The sequence below is a fragment of the Mus caroli genome, unplaced genomic scaffold (assembly GCF_978045245.1).
Source record: "Mus caroli unplaced genomic scaffold, Mus_caroli_1 scaffold_1, whole genome shotgun sequence".
In the NCBI taxonomy this organism is placed as follows: Eukaryota; Metazoa; Chordata; class Mammalia; order Rodentia; family Muridae; genus Mus; species Mus caroli.
This window is the reverse complement of record NW_028227256.1, coordinates 130275823-130291542: the sequence shown is the minus strand read 5'-3', so window position 1 is coordinate 130291542 and position 15720 is coordinate 130275823. Positions and strand designations below refer to the sequence as shown.

The window sequence follows — 15720 nt, the reverse complement described above, 5'->3', positions numbered from 1 at the left end:
GTTCATTCACATGTCTCTGGTAGAAAGAGCTAGTGCTGGCTGTCCTGGGGACTTAATGGCAGAGGACAGAGACCAGTGGGCTCGGAGGAACTGGTAAACCACATACCCTGTGCCCCTAAAAGTTTAGACCAAAGAAGAAATAGACCACACCTACTCTTTCTCCGGCACGCCCCTTCCCTGGAGACCCCAGGAGTTGCGGTTGTGTGTTTAACCCTCTCACCTGCTTTGCCATCCCAGTTTTAAATGACTCCGATTGTGCATCCGGATCTCCCCAAGGTCCCTGACGCTTCCCTCTGGAAGGAAGTCCCATAGCTCTCGACCCCTAGCCTATGAAAGGGGAGTAGAAAAGTTCAATATTCCCATGGAGAAATGGCACCTTCATCAGACCAGCTAAGCTTCCAAGTGTGCTCCACACTCACCTGGTGGTCCAGCCTGCTTTGGGTTTCCTCCCGGTGAAGGAGTTACCCTTTAATCAGCCCCTCAGGAAACATTTCCTGGCTAAGCGGGAAGCAGGTGATGCTTTTCCCATATCTGCCCCAGCAGCCCTTCTCATCCCACATACTGCTTACACACCGGGTTCTGTGCTCCAGACCCAGATCACAGTAAGTAATATACTCACTGTGTGACTAGCTGTCCAGCAGCACATGATCTCTGAGCCAGTGTTGGAGTTGAGCATCTGGCACAGCCCCATGCCTCTGTGCCTCACCCTTCCCCCCACCCCTAGGCCAGGTGGTCCTCCCCAGTCCCCTGACTCCTTGCTTGGGCCTCCTTCCAGGTGGCTGGTTCCCCTTAGTGTCTAGAAGTCCTGAAGTCTAAGTGGACAACTGTTCTTGCTTCCCCCAAAGGTGGCCCTATTTTTCCCACTGGACCCTTCCTTGTTACTTTATCTCCTGTATTTGTTTGCCTATAAGAGGGTTGTTAATCACCCCAACAGGAGAGAGGACAAGCCCGCAAACAAACTCCAGACCCTTCAATCCTAATTTTCAAAAATCAACTCTTTTCATGATGCACATATAATTGTTGCAATAAAATATCCAGTTAAAAAAACAAATAAACAAACAAACAAAAAACTAGAAGCAAGAAGTTTAAAGCTATAAAGGTCCCTGCCATCCTGTAGAACTCTGAAGAATGTAGAAATGGCAACATCAGATGGCAGTATTCCTATGTACCTACCTACAGACTTTAGACCTGTCCCTTGGCCGGGGCATCTCTACCAGGGTTAAGGGAGAAGATTGAATTTCAACTCACTTAGTCTATCTTGTCTTGCTCAAATATATCAAGTATAGGTTACAGAAAACTTGGGACCACCCAAAGATTTGAGGGAGCTTCCATTCTGCCTGATCTTACCCAGATCTGAACAGAGGCAACCTGACTGGTGAGATTCACCATCAGACAGCCAGTAGAACCACAGAAGGATGGAAAGCAGGCCCTCGCTGCTGCTCCTGAGGTTACATTTCTTATGTGTGCTGCAGGGTTGAGCTGACAGTTGAGTGGCAGAGTCTCTTGCCTTCCAAGTCCTGAACACTCCAGTCATGGGTGGGTCTGTAGCTATAGAGGAGAGAGGCCAGGGAGGGAAAGCCTTAGCCAGAGAAGAGAGAGCCACTGCTCTGATGGTGAGGCTCCTGTAGGCAGTATCTTTGAGGGATCTGTAAAATTATGAGAGGACCCAGGACAGGAAACCCAGCGGGTTTATTTGGCTGTTTGTGTGCGCTGCTACCTCCACGTTCTTGCTTCTTCCCTAGGGATGTATTTTTTGTTTAAACAGCAGAGGAATTAAAGAGACACTCTTACCACCCGGCATCCACTCCTCCTCCCTAACCTCTAGACCCTAACAATTTCTTTCGCATCAATCTCGTTTCTTTTCCAAGGAAGAATGGGTCTGAACCAGACTAGGATTGACCACTTCCCTCAATAGAAGACACCCTAGAGCCACCAGCTTTTCCCGGCCTCCCTCTGTTTCTCCTTGGCCTCCACCCCTCTCCAACACTGCATCCCAGTCTACCAACCCAGATTCAAAGCCACACTTGAGTGACACAGTTCAGCCATGTAGAATTAGCAAAGCAAAGCAGCAAACAAGGAAAACACCCAAGGAGCTGATGCTTAGGATTAAGCAAAAGCTGCCCCCCAGGATTCATCGCAGTCAGTCTTCCCTAGACTCCTGAGCCACCAAGTCCCTTCTTCTATGCAGTAGAAAGGAGGCTGACCAGGCAACATACTTGCCCATTTACTCAGGAACACTGCAAAGTGTCTCCGTCGTTCTTTTCAACTATCCCAGCAGAAAAGCCACTCATTTGAAGCCAGCCTCCTGGATCAGGTTTCTCTCCTGGTAACTCTGTATCGTCACACTAGGCCATGCTCCTCTTCACAATATGCAGGTGGCTGGGCAAAGCAGCATGAAGGTACACTTTGGGTTTGAGCAGCATTGCTGTGGATTGGACGTGGGTGTGCAGTTGAAGGATGAACACCAGGCCTTCCTCAGTAGGCAGGGAAAGGCTTCTTTTCAAACCTGTGTTTTATCTGCATCTTCTAGGGAAAGGCAAGGAGGAGCTCCCTTCTGTGGGGGAGGGGACACAGCAGAGGTGGTGGGATGGAGAGGGATGTGCATGGCTTCTGAATGAACAGTTAGGGACTTTTAATTTCCCTGCATGCTGTGGAATGAAGATTGGCTTGTCTGCCTGTGCACAGTATCCATGGTCACTTGTCACTCAGTGTTTATCCATGTGCAGTTTTCATGAACGTTGGCTTTTGAGGGGTTGAAACAGATAACAGAGCTGCTGTGTGTAATTTTCTCATCCCACATGCACAAGAAGAGGCCAGCCTCAATACAGAAAGTCACCTATGTGAATTGCCTTTTAAGTTCTTCCATTAATGTCACCTAGTTCCAACATGCTGTCCTCTATCCAGAAGAACTAACCAATCCCTTGGTTTGTTTCATTTTAAGAGTGGATTCTTTTGGAATGCTGTTTGCTTTGTGCTACTTTTTGGAATGTAACCTTTGAGACGTCCTCACTGACTGTCATCAGTCACTCTACGCCCTGTGCTTGAGATCCGAGGCGTGTGATGGTTTGGGTTGTTGAGCCATCATGTTTTATAGTTGGGGGGGGGGGTTGTTTCTCTTCTCAAACCACTAATTTTTTTTTTGTTGTTGTTGTTCTCCATGCCAATTCTCACCTCTCTTCTCTTCTCATCCTCTTTCTCATTCTCCTGGTTATAGATCAGAGTGGTCAAAATGTTCCATAATCTCCATGAAGTTGTTCATAAACCCAAGAACCGTAGCTCCATCCACGCCTTCATGACCCAACCTGAGTACCCCGCAGATGATGAACTGTCTCAATCCTTCCTGGATATCCAAGAGGGCAATCCTGAATTGGCTTCTAAGGCGGGGACGAGTGTGCTCCTGTTGGATGGTGAAGCTGCTTCACAGGACAACACAAATAACAACGCCGTGGACTGCCACCAAGTGCAAATCGTTACCTCCCGTTCTGACAGCCCTCTGCCAAGCCTGGAGACACCGGTCTGAACTTCCATTCTCTGAGTCCCGCCCCTGCTCTTCCTGTTCCTCTTCTTCTGTCCCATGTGTATGTGATGGTGGGACTTGTCATTGTTGTGTCAGCTGCTCCTAAGTATGTGAGAACCCCCACCCGACCATGAAGAAGCAGGAGCACAGACCTACCTGGATTCAGTCAAACCCTGGGCAGGTAACGGTAGATCCACTCCTCAGGTGTACTCGCTGTCATTTTAAAGAGATGGTAGCAAACCTCTTGGCATCACCCAACCCAAAATCTCCACAGCACTCCCACATGCACTACCACCTCCTCTTGACTCCAAGATTTTATCCAATGAGTTTCTGCCATTTACATTTACAAGCTAAGTTGTGGGCTTGGTGCAAGACAAATACCCTGTGTTTGTGTTTCAGTAGAGTGGTTTTTCTTAAAACATTTTTTTTCCTATTTTGAAAATGTGCACTCTAAGGCTTTTTCTGCCCTTCAGTCTGATGTCCCCTCAAGGTTCTTATATGACTGATCTCTCTCTCTCTCTCTCTCTCTCTCTCTCTCTCTCTCTCTCTCTCTCTCTCTCTCTCTCTTTCATGTTAGCTATAAGAATGGAAAGGACATGGACAAGTTGAGCCAACTTTGACCCTTTCTGGCCCCAGTAGACCCTTTCATTCTGTTCTAGAGGCAGGCAGATTTCTTTGCTAAAATGGTCTTTTTGGAGCAAATGAGCTGGTGAAATATTTCCCTATTCTTACCAGGTCAGCACCCACCTTCTGAATGTCTGTCTTCTTGGGTATATAGGGGTTTTGAAGTGCCAGGGAAATCAGCCCTGACCATGGGGCTTGTGCATGTGGAATCTATAGTTTTTACCGTAGGCCTGAGCTTCCTTCTTGCCCGGGGAGGTAGCAGAAGAGTGAATGAGTCATGCCCCTGCCTCCTAGCTGGTTGAGGAGCCTCAGAAGGACCAGAAGTCATTAAAGCAGACTTCTTTCAAGGGTTTTTGCCAAGGCTCTCCCAGGGCAGGAGCTTCTGGGGGGTAGGGGGGAATGAGTGTTAAGAAGTCTTGGGAAGGGCTAAAGAACCAGTCCTTCAGGATCTGAGAAACCTCCCTACACTTTGCCCCACATCATTTTCTGTCTCTAAGGAGGTCCCCAACTTCTGCAAACATTCTAATGTTGAAAATGCATATCCACAAGAGGAGGCTCCCTGACAGCATGCTGGTTCAAGGAGCAAAAGGCTCTCCCTGGGAAGCCACCTCCTCCCACCACCCCCACCACCCCACCACCCCCGTTTTCACGCACCCTCCTCCAGCGTCTCTACTGCTGCCCGGGAAAGTCTGTGCCTTTCTGCCCCGAACACTGCCCAGAGCACCCTCTGCCCGCCCGCCTCTCAGGAGTTGGGAACTTCACCAAAAGGGACTTTGCCTTACTGGGACAAGGAGGAGGCACAGTCGCAGGTGCTCCATGTGTATCACCGCTGGGCTGATCTAAGCATTTTTGTGCAGGTGGATGGAATGTATGTCCCCAAGTCCCATCTCCTGTTAGGTCAGTGAAGCCTTCCTCCCTCTTTCCAGGGTAATAGGAATAAGAGGGTGCACGAGGCTCATGAGAACAGCCAGGTTTCCACTTGGGAGAGGAAAGTGAAATGAGCTTGCCCACTCTTCTTCTAGCCTTCTTCCTCCCACCCCACCTTTCCCCCACGCTCCCAGGGGAGGGTGAGTGAAGGGACAAACACCATTGCACACCCATTCCAGCATAATCCATCATTCTAGCAGGGAGGAGGTTTTGATTTGGTTTTCGTAAAGCTTACACATTTCGGCAATCTTTCCTCTTTGCAGGGAAAGGTATCTCACTCGAGGTGTTGCTGTTCAACTATATATATTTAAGTACAGTTGAAGATTGGATTCTCTCAACTCTTTTATTACCTCAGATCATTTTAAAAAAATAAGCCAGTAGCAAGTTTTGAAGGCCATTTTACCATCCTTGCTCCCAAACGACTCTGTGGTGCCTGACAGGTTACTCCTGAGGGCTTGTGTCTACTTTTTCAAAGTCAACAGGTTTTACTGTGTATGCGTGTTCTGTAGTTTCCATAGTAAGAGAAAATATAGAAATATTATGCAAAAAATATAGTTTTCTTTAGGTCAGGGACTGACATCTATTAGTCAGCCATATATCTATATCTATATATATTGTTTAAAGAATTTCAAATAAAGTGCCACCGTGTCACACCGTGGAGAGGAGCATCACCAGCTGTTTGGCACGACAGGTGACTCAGTACGTTTGTAATTGGTTAAAAACAACAACCAATATACCATACTTTCTTTCTCCAAACAGCCATCTTTATATTTAGGGAAAAAATTTGTTGGGTTCTAGACTTTTTTAATATAAATTTTGTTGATACAGAATTGAATAAGTTCAAGTGTTTCTGTGCATATGTTTTTATATGTTTTTTTTTTTCTATTCAGTTTCAGTAATCCAGGTGGCAGTGTGTAAATATGACATCAGTTATGACACTTTCCCCTAAATGGTGCTCTGGATTTGAAAGAGGTCAGATGGGGAGAGAGAATATATCCTAGAGCCTTCTTTTGATAAACCTGGACAGATGGGTAAGAGCCTGCTGGTAGTGAAGGAAGCACCCACAAAGAGGCTCCTTAGCTGTGGGGCCACGGCAGGTGCTGCCGTGGAGGAGAGCCAGGCTTGTTGGTACTCAGGAGTGAGGGTCAGTTGGGTTTCTGTTTCTTAAGGAATTAGTGGGTAGAGTAGTGTCAGTGATGGATGGTCTCTACTCCCATGCAGGGTCTACAGTTCTTTATGCTTCCTTCCCTTTCTCCTCCCCCCGGAGAGACCCCACGAGTGAGGTTCTGTGTATGACTCTGAGTTGTAACAACCTGCTGATACAGCAGATAGGAGCCAGAGCTCCAAACTGGAAAGGATCAATGCAACAACAATGGCTACTTGTAGCTCCGGCTGACAGTCTCAGGACTAGGCCTTCTCAACAGTTCTTCCATGTCCTTTCCAGTACTTTTCCCATCCCAAAAGCTGTAGGAGAGACCAGCTAGAAGCCCTCTGGACCCTTGGAAGTTCCTCGGGGTTGGATTTCTTTTTTGCCTTCAAGCTTTAGGGGAGAGTTGCAAAGATCAATCAGAGGGATTACCTCACTGCCGAAAACCCAAGGGAACTTGAGTGTGCCCGAATCCTCTCCCAGACCCCTCTCTTTCTCCCCACTCCCCTCGCCTTACAGTTGAAGCTACCTGTGGCATCATTCCAATTCAATCACTTTCTGCATCTAGGGTCCACCCCATGGCACTTAGGGGTGGGCACTTGCAATGCCTGCTGTTCTAAAGCCATTCCGGCCTCCTCCTCAGAATAGACCAGATACTCTCGTTCCCTTCCATTTAGCTGAGAGCCAGAACTTTTACCTTCCCAGTGTGCAGTTCGGCCCACTGCCTTCTTTCTTCTTGGTTGGGAGACGTGAAGGAAGGTGAGATTCCCTGCAATGGAATCGACCTTTGGCCCGTATTTTCTCCCTGTATGTATATATGCCATATGTAAATATGCCATATATGTGCCAACAAATTGTTCTACGCCATCTTTTCTAATCAGCATGCAGATAGGAACTTTGAGTTTCTTCTCAGTAACTAGTATAATGAGCACTGGTATTTTTGTACAAAACAAAAAGAAAAAAAAATTGACTTTTGTGGTCTGCATGACAGACATGATATCAAAGCAATGTATACCCTAGTATGTGTGGCCATAGTTTGCAGTTCAGCTGAGCAGTGCACCCAATCTGTATTTGCATTTGATATTATTTAAGCTCTATGTATAATGTTTTGCATGTATTTATATGGTTCTTGGGAGGGGGGATGCTAGAAACTGACAAATCTATACTGCAAATGTGTTATACAACTGACACGGGAAGAAAAGGAGTTTTAAAGGGGGTGACTTTTTGGAACCAATAAAGCTTTTTGCTGATGAACAGAAACCAATGCCATGCACTGAGAATAAAAACCCATGCCCACTTGTAATGTGCTGTCATCTGGGTCTGCATGTCTCCACTTTGGGGTCACACCACCAGGGCTTGCTGGGGCTGAGAATGGCTTTCTCTTCACTACCTTTGGATCAAGCACAGGACCCAAGCTTGTCTCTTCCCACGACATGCCTCCTTCAGGGGCTCACACTCCTGGGACTAAGCCTCATTCCCCCGAAGAACCCCCTTTTCTCTGCACACTATGGTTAGAGTTGGGTAGAGTTCACAACCCAGGCCCTGGAAAGTTGTCCTGAGGCCTTGGGAAAGATGAGCAAGAGGTTCCAGGCACAGGTCCTCCTTTTTCTCATTCATCCCCTCCTCCCTGTCCCCCCTCCTCACTTTGCCCCCTCCCTTCCTAAAATGCCTTTTGAAAAAGTTAGTCCACCTTATAGTGACTGCCTGAAAAGGCAGACATTCTCCAAGGCTGATTTAGACCCCAATTTCTGATCAAAGAAGATAGCCCATTGCCCTCTGGACTGTCATATCTCTCAGATGATTACTTCTTGTAGCTCTCATCCCAAGTATAAAATTGTCCCCTCTAAGAAAAAGGACCCTGTTGGGCTAGAGAGATGTCTCAGGGGTTAAGAGCACTGACTGCTCTTCCAGAGGCCCTGAGTTCAATTCGCAACAACCACATGGTGGCTCACAACCATCTGTAACGGGATTTGATGCCCTCTTCTGGCGTGTCTGAAAATAGCTACAGTGTACTCACATATATAAAATAAATCTTTTTAAAAAGAAGACGGAAAAAGAAGGAGGAGGAGGAGGAAGAGGAAGAAGAAAAGAAGGAGGAGGAGGAAGGAAGAAGAAGAAAGAAGGAAGAAGAAGGAAGAAGAAGAAGAAGAAGAAGAAGAAGAAGAAGAAGAAGAAGAAGAAGAAGAAGAAGAAGAAGAAGAAGAAGAAAGGAAAAGAAGAAGAAGAAGAAAGGAAAAGAAGAAGAAAAAGAAAAGGACCCTGTCTCTTACCTGGGTTTTCTTAGGAAAAGTATTTTGGTGAATGGCAGCCAGTGTTCCCCGGTGGTTTCTGGAAGTGATCATTCAAAAGTAGGGACCAGCCTAGATGGGAAAGACTCAGGCTACATCTTCTTCTTTTTTCTTTTAAATGTTTTTGGTGGGGTGGTGGTGGCACACACCTTTAGCCCCAACATTTGGAAGGCAGAGGCAGGAGAATCTCTGTGAGGTGGTCTACAGAGTGAGTTCCAGGATAGCCAGGGCTACACAGAGAAACGCTGTCTCAAAAAAAACAAAAACAAAACAACAACAAAAAAAGTTTTTCTTGTGTTTGGTTTTTTTTTTTTTTTTTAATGTGTATTGGTGTTTTGCCTGCATGTATATCTGTGTGAGGATGTCAGATCCTGGCACTGGCGTAACAGACAGTTGTGAGCTGCCATGTCGGGGCTGAGCATTGAACCCGGGTCCTTTAGAAGAGCAGCCAGTGCTCATAACCGCTGAGCCATCTTTCCAGCCCCTGTTTTTGTTTGTCTTTTAATAATTTCTTTATTTGTAGTTTATATACATTGGTGTTTTGCCTGCATGTATGTCTGGCGTGGGGATGTCAGATCCCCTGGAACAGGAGCTACAGACAGTTGTGAGCTGCCATGTTGTGCTGGGAATTGAGCCCAGATCCTCTGAAAGAGCAGCCAGTGCTCTAACTGCTGAGCTGTCTCCCCAGCAGTTGGGTTTTTGGTTGGTTGGTTGGTTGGTTGGTTGGTTGGTTGGCTGGTTGGTTGGCTGGTTGGTTGGCTGGTTGGTTGGTTGGTTGGCTGGTTGGTTGGTTGGTTGGTTGGTTGGTTGGTTGGTTGGTTTTCATGTGTCTGAGTGTTTTGCCTGTATGTGTGTCTGTGTACCTCCTGCCTGGTGCCCAGGGAGTCCAGAAGATATGTTCAACTCCCCCGAAACTGAACTTACAGATGGTTTTGAGCCTCCTCATGGGTGCTGGGAGTAGCAGGTGCCCTTAACCACTGAGCCATATCTCCAGCCTAAGAATTATCTCCTGCTTTCCTGTCTGTCCCAGATTGTTCTCCATAGGCATGGACCTATGGAACACTGGTTTCCTTAAAACGGAGTCTGGAAAGTAATTAAATAAATTTAAACTTTAAAGGAGTTGGGGCCTTATTTGATAACTAACTGATGGAGTCATAAAACAGTTACAACAGAACTTGTTTTTTCCCCATTATAAGTGCCTTCCTAAATACCCTTGCTAGAAAGGATGTGTGCATATGCTCGTGCTCTCTCTCTCTCTCTCTCTCTCTCTCTCTCTCTCTCTCTCTCTCTCTCTCTCTCACGCACGCATACACAGCCCTATAAGATCCTTTCTGAAGCATGACCGCATACTTTTCCTTTTACTGTCCCATCTACTCATCATTGTGCCTATACCTAGGCCTCTCGGTTAAGCCATCAAATCCTAAAGATACAACCTCCTGATTCAGGTATGTGGTAAGGAATGGTGTCTGGCCCAGACCGTTGTATCTTAAGACACTGGTTTGTCAATGGGGCATAAAAGTTAGTTTGGGGGCTGGTGAGATGGCTCAGTGGTTAAGAGAACTGACTGCTCTTCCGAAGGTCCTGAGTTCAAATCCCAGCAACCATATAGTGGCTCACAACCACCCATAATGAGATCTGACACCCTCTTCTGGTGCATCTGAAGTCAGCTACAGTGTACTTACATAATAATAAATAAATCTTTGGGCCTGAGCAAGCAGGGACTGAGCACGTGTAGTTGACCGGAGCGAGCAGAGGTCCTAAAAAAATTCAATTCCCAACACATGCAGACTTACAACCATCTGTACAGCTACAGTGTACTCACATACATTAGATAGATAGATAGATAGATAGATAGACAGACAGACAGACAGACAGACAGACAGATAGATAGATAGATAGATAGACAGACAGACAGATAAAGTTTGGTTCCTCAGATGCAGTTGCACATGAAAGAGAGTATTCTCTTACTTGCAGTTTTAGAAAATAATTGCTTTGACTTCTGTCTGCATTTTCTCGTAGCTTCCTCTTTTGGAAACAAGTCCTCTTCATGTGGTCACTGAGTGATTTAAAGCTCTTACCATGTCTGCCTGTTTCCTTCCCAAGCCTACACAAGGCCAGGGGACTGTAGCAGGTCCTTAGATAACCCATCAGGTACCAACTCAATGGTTACCTGTTCCTGGTCTCTGTCTGTTAGGACATGATCTTGTCGCAGGAAGCAGAAAGGAGGGGATGAGTGGCCTGTTTTCACAGGCAGATGATTTTGTAGCTCTACTGTAAACCAAATCCTTGTTTGTGTGTGATGCCCTTAGCTTCTTTTTACACTGAGTGTGAACCTAAGTCATAAGAAATAGGCTGGGCATGGTGGCACATACTTTTGATCCCAGCACTGGGAGGCAGAGGCAGGCAGATCTCTGTGAGTTCGAGGCTGGTCTATAGAGTGTATTCTAGGATAAGCAGAGCTATGTAAAGAGGCCCTGTCTCAAAAAGCAAAACAAGGGGGCTGGTGATGGCTCAGTGGTTAAGAGCACTGGCTGCTCTTCCAGAGGTCCTGAGTTCAATTCCCAGCAACAACATGGTGGCTCACAATCACCTGTAATGGGACCTGATGCCCTTTTCTGAGGTGTCTGAAGACAGCTACAGTGTACTCATATACATTAAATAAATACATCTTTTAAAAAAATCAAACTTAAGACAACAAGAGGAATAGTCTGCTATATGTATACATGAGGAAGCATTCATCTTGGAAACAGGTGCTTTCTGTATCTGATTCCTGATGTAGAGCCAGCTAGCAACAAGGCTTGACTTCTCTTCTCTCTTGACTAGCACCACTTCCCTTACCCTAGAAAACACAAGAGAGCCCCTTGAATAGTGGCTGCCATCTCTGAGAGAATGATGTCACGCACACAGCATGCAGTCTCTACAGTTAAACTAAGGAGTTAATAGTTCATGTGTTTGGGAAGTCAAATGACACCCAGAAATTACGCATCTTTTCATGAATTTTAGGCAAAGCAAATACTTGAGCTGTCTGCATGGCTCAGTGGTTCCTTTAGTGCCGTTCCTCGTGTTGAGGTGACCTCTAGCCATAAAATTATTTTCATTGCTGGTTCATAGCTGTAATTTTACTACTATAATGAATCATAATGTAAGTATCTGATATTTCTGATGGTCTTTGGTGACCCCCGTAGAAGGGTCATTCGATCTTCCTTCAAAGGGGTCTAGACCCACAGGTTGAAGCCCGCTGACATTGCTGGCTGGCATCACCACACTGCAAGGGGTGGTTCTGCTGCTTCTTCTCAGCAGACCTAGGCTCTGTGTACCAACCCAGCTGCTGCTCACTTTCCTCCATGTGCCTCCCGTAGAGAGACATCTCCTCACAGCAGACACTTCATCCCAGCACAGAACAAGCTCAGGTTAAGCTCATTCTTACTCCTATGCTGGGGAATACTGCTATGGACATGACTTGTTCCAAATCGCAGATGTTCACGCTAGACCTCCTTAAAACTTTTGTTTGTGATACTGAATCCAAAAACCAGACACACACATTGATGGTCAGAAAGCCCTCAAAGATGATTCAGAGCACAGGTGTTACATAAAAATAGTAGTCCTGTTTTTAGATTTTCTTTTGTTTCATTTTTGGTTTGAGTTCTTTTTTTTGACCCGTGTGGTGACTCAGGAGGACAGCAATGTGTTCAAGAACAGCCTGTGCCGTGTACTGAGTTCCAGACCCACCTAAGCTACAGAGTAAGGCCCAGGGTCAAAAGAGGATGGTTTGTTTGTTTTTTAGATTTATTTTATTTCATGTGTCTTGAGTATTTGCCTGCATGTATCTATGCGCACCGTGCATATGCCAAGTGCTCACAGAGGTTAGAAGGCAGATCGGTCCCTAGATCTGAAGCTACAGATGGTTGTGAACAACCATATGGGTGCTGGAAACTTAACTTGGGTCTTCTGTAAAGAGTAAAAAGACCTTTTTTTTTAATGTAAACATCTTTTTTTAAAAAAAGATTTTTTTTTTTTTATTTATATGAGTACACTGCAGCTGTCTTCAGACACACCCCAGAAGAGGGCATCGAATCCTATTACAGATGGTTGTGAGCCACCATGTGGTGGCTGGGAATTTAACTCAGGACCTCTGGAAGTGCTCTTAACCACGAAGCCATTTCTCCAGCCCCTTGTGTTTGGTTTGGATTTGCCTTCCAGAGTAACTCTACCTTTTTTTTTTTTAAGATTTATTTATTTATTTTACTTATATGAGTACACTGTAGCTGTCTTCAGGCATACCAGAAGAGGGCATCAGATCTCATTACAGATGGTTGTGAGCCACCATGTGGTTGCTGGGAATTGAACTCAGGACCTCTGGAAGAGCAGTCAGTGCTCTTAACCGCTGAGCCATCTCTCCAGCCCAGCTCTACCTTTTTTAAATGACTTGGAAACATTGAACTCGGGACCGAAGAGATGGCTCGGCAACTGCGAGCATCTGCTGCTCTTCTCCAGAATCCCAGTTCAGTTCCCAGTACTGGCATCAGGCAGCTCACGACCGCCTGTAATTTCATTTTCAGAGCGTCTGAAATTCTGGCCTCCACCGGTACTTTCCCACACACAGGGTACACATATACATAGCAGGCATGCACACATGCACATAAGTTAAAATGTACAAAAATTAAAATAAAAATCATTAAACAGCTCCTACAGAAGGTCTCCGCCAGCACTTCAGACTAAGCTGTGCTTAGGCGACAGCTTAGTGGCAAAGTGTTAACCATTCAAGCAAGAAGACCTGAGTTCAGTCCCCAGAAGCCACATGAGAAAGCAAAGCATAGTGGTGTGTGCTTGTAACCCCAGTGTTGGGGTGACAAAGACAGAACACTAGGACTCACTGGCCTGCCAGCCAGGCAAGCCTAACCAGTGAGCACCAGAAAAAAGCTGGGTGGGCCAGGCAGTGGTGGTGCATACATTCAAGCCCAGCACTTGGGAGGCAGAAACAGGCAGATCTCTGAGTTTGTGGCCAGCCTGGTCTACAGAGTGAGTTCTGGGATAGCCAGGACTACACAGAGAAAAACAAAACAAAACAAGACAAAAAAATCCTTGGTAGATGGCTGCTGAGAACAACACTCAAGGAGGACCTCTGGCCTCCATATATCTATATGCACACAGGAACACACACACAAATAAAAATCTATAAAACATAGTGATTGGAGTTGATAGTATTATCTAGCTGACTGTGTAGTAGAATGGAGAACTCTTCTGGAATTTGATGTAGAAACAACAGTTATTTAGAAACCCAGAGATGTACTCCAGCTGGAATGGTGTAAATTGTCCAGGAGTGAGGTGCCCCTTGAGGCAAGGTGAGAAAGCCAGGCCTGGGAATGAAAAGGCCCGGTCAGATCCTGACCCTGCCACCTGCCTGCTGCAAGACTTCAGGGTCTCTCCAACTCTGACACTCTTTCTATTCTTGCCCTGGTCTTTAGCTGTTATTAATAACTCTCGGAGCCTGAATGGAAGTTCTCTTCCACTGTTTTCTCTCCCTGGAATGCAGCATAATTGTGGGCTTTGAACACTCCCACATACCGGGACATGCGCCAGCAGGCTTGCCCTCCAGCCCAGCCACCTGTGTCTGGAACAAAGACAAACACGAATTCCTGAAGTGTGAGAATTCTTTTGTCAATCGACTGACCAAACTTGTGCCCGGCAAGACCTGTGGGAGTCCACTGTACTCTTGTCTCTTGTCCTTGGACACTGTCTACTCATTCAGTAAGCAAATACAGTATTGATCACGGCAGGGGCATGTGCACTGAAGTTGAATTACTCGAAGCCCAAAGCCCTCACTACCCACCCACACCCCCGCCGCGCCTGCCCCCCCCTTTCAGTTTAGTCTCATGGAAAAGGGACAAAACAAATATGTACCTTGTCGGGGGTACTTAGGACCAGGATGGAGACTAAGGTGAGGTAAACTGGGGATGGGGGTTAGGGAGTGTCGGGACACAGATGACAAGATGGGAGAACTGAGTGATCAGAGAAGGCTGTTGTGACAGATGTTTGTGGACCCCAAAAATCCAGACGACATTCAAGTGAGCTGAATGAAAAGGGGCCAGAAAGGGTTGGCCCTGAAGCAGAGATCTTATTTGTCTGGGGGCCTGAAAGGAGATCAAAGGTTGAACTGAGAGACTCAAAGGAAAAGTGCAAATGGAACAGTCAGAGTCTAGAGGCTTCTTTCTGGGCAATGATGGTTCACTGGGGGATCATAACAGAGGGTACAATGACCTACCCCACTATCTGCTGGGCCAGTGGAGAGCCATACTCGGGTGACCTAAGCTCCTACAAGTACAGAGAGGTCCAAGCCCCATTGCCATGCTGTTGTCTTATGCCACACAAAATAGCTAAAAGGAGATGCCACCCATCAAGTGTTTGGGACATTCTGTCAGTGAGATGGCACAATGGTTAGTGCTGGGCATCTCTATTCCTCCCTAAGAGGCACAAAGAAACCAGCTCTGACCTACACCTTCTGCCTTCTGGTTCCCCTTGTCCCTTTGCCATCTGGGTCACAGGTAGGTGTTGTGCCCATCCCCTCCCCTGAGACTTGCTACAAACATCTGGTTCCTGCTGTGGCTATCACAGATATCCTGTGCTGGGTGCTACCATTTCCTGCCAGGGCCCAGGGGCTGGCTTTTCCTCTTAGAGGAGGGACTCTGGCCTCTTGCAGCTTGAGGGCCAAGAAAAGTTGGGTTGTTAATAGCAGATGTGCCTCATCTCTACTATTCTGTGGCTGACAGGCTGGTAGGTCTCCTGGGACACTGTAGAGGCTGCTAGAGACTCCCATTAGAACCAAGCAGGCAGAGGCCTGGTCTGCCCTTGAAAGTTCCTACTCAATCAATACCAACCACCTCCCCTCTCAGGGTCCCTGTCTTAGTGAGGGTGCAGAGACCACCCCCAAGGCCTGGCCTCAATCCTCACTTCTGAAGGTTACTCAAACTGCTCAAAGGTCTTGGGTGGGGTGGAGGCAGGAGCTGAGAAGGGAGGGAACCATACTGGCTTTCTCACATCCTTAACTTAAAAAGAAGGCATTCGCTGTCTTTGTTATGCTTGAGACCTGTCTTGACTGGAAAGGCCTCAGGGACTGAACAATGAAGGGGGAAGGGAGACCTCCTGGGGTTTTCCCAGTCATCTAAGGTAGTCCCAGCCCCAAAATGCCCAAAAAAGGAAACCTGCTTTGGGTTCTTTTT

General features: G+C 46.6%; 1 protein-coding gene across 8 annotated transcripts in view; it reads left to right on the top strand.

The window, feature by feature from the left end:
* Atp2b4 (ATPase plasma membrane Ca2+ transporting 4) overlaps positions 1 to 7528 on the top strand; it is a 96880-nt gene extending 89352 nt beyond the window's left edge. For 5 of the 8 annotated variants that reach the window (XM_021168876.3, XM_029477607.2, XM_029477616.2 and 2 more), the window contains one exon: positions 3215 to 7527. In XM_021168876.3, coding sequence (XP_021024535.1) covers positions 3215 to 3520 — 306 coding nt within the window. In that variant the 3' untranslated portion in view covers positions 3521 to 7527. Of the gene's footprint in view, positions 1 to 3214 lie in introns of all 8 variants that reach the window. The other 3 variants (XM_085841219.1, XM_029477625.2, XM_029477631.2) reach the window with 2 other exon arrangements.
* The last annotated feature ends 8192 nt before the right edge of the window (positions 7529 to 15720 follow it).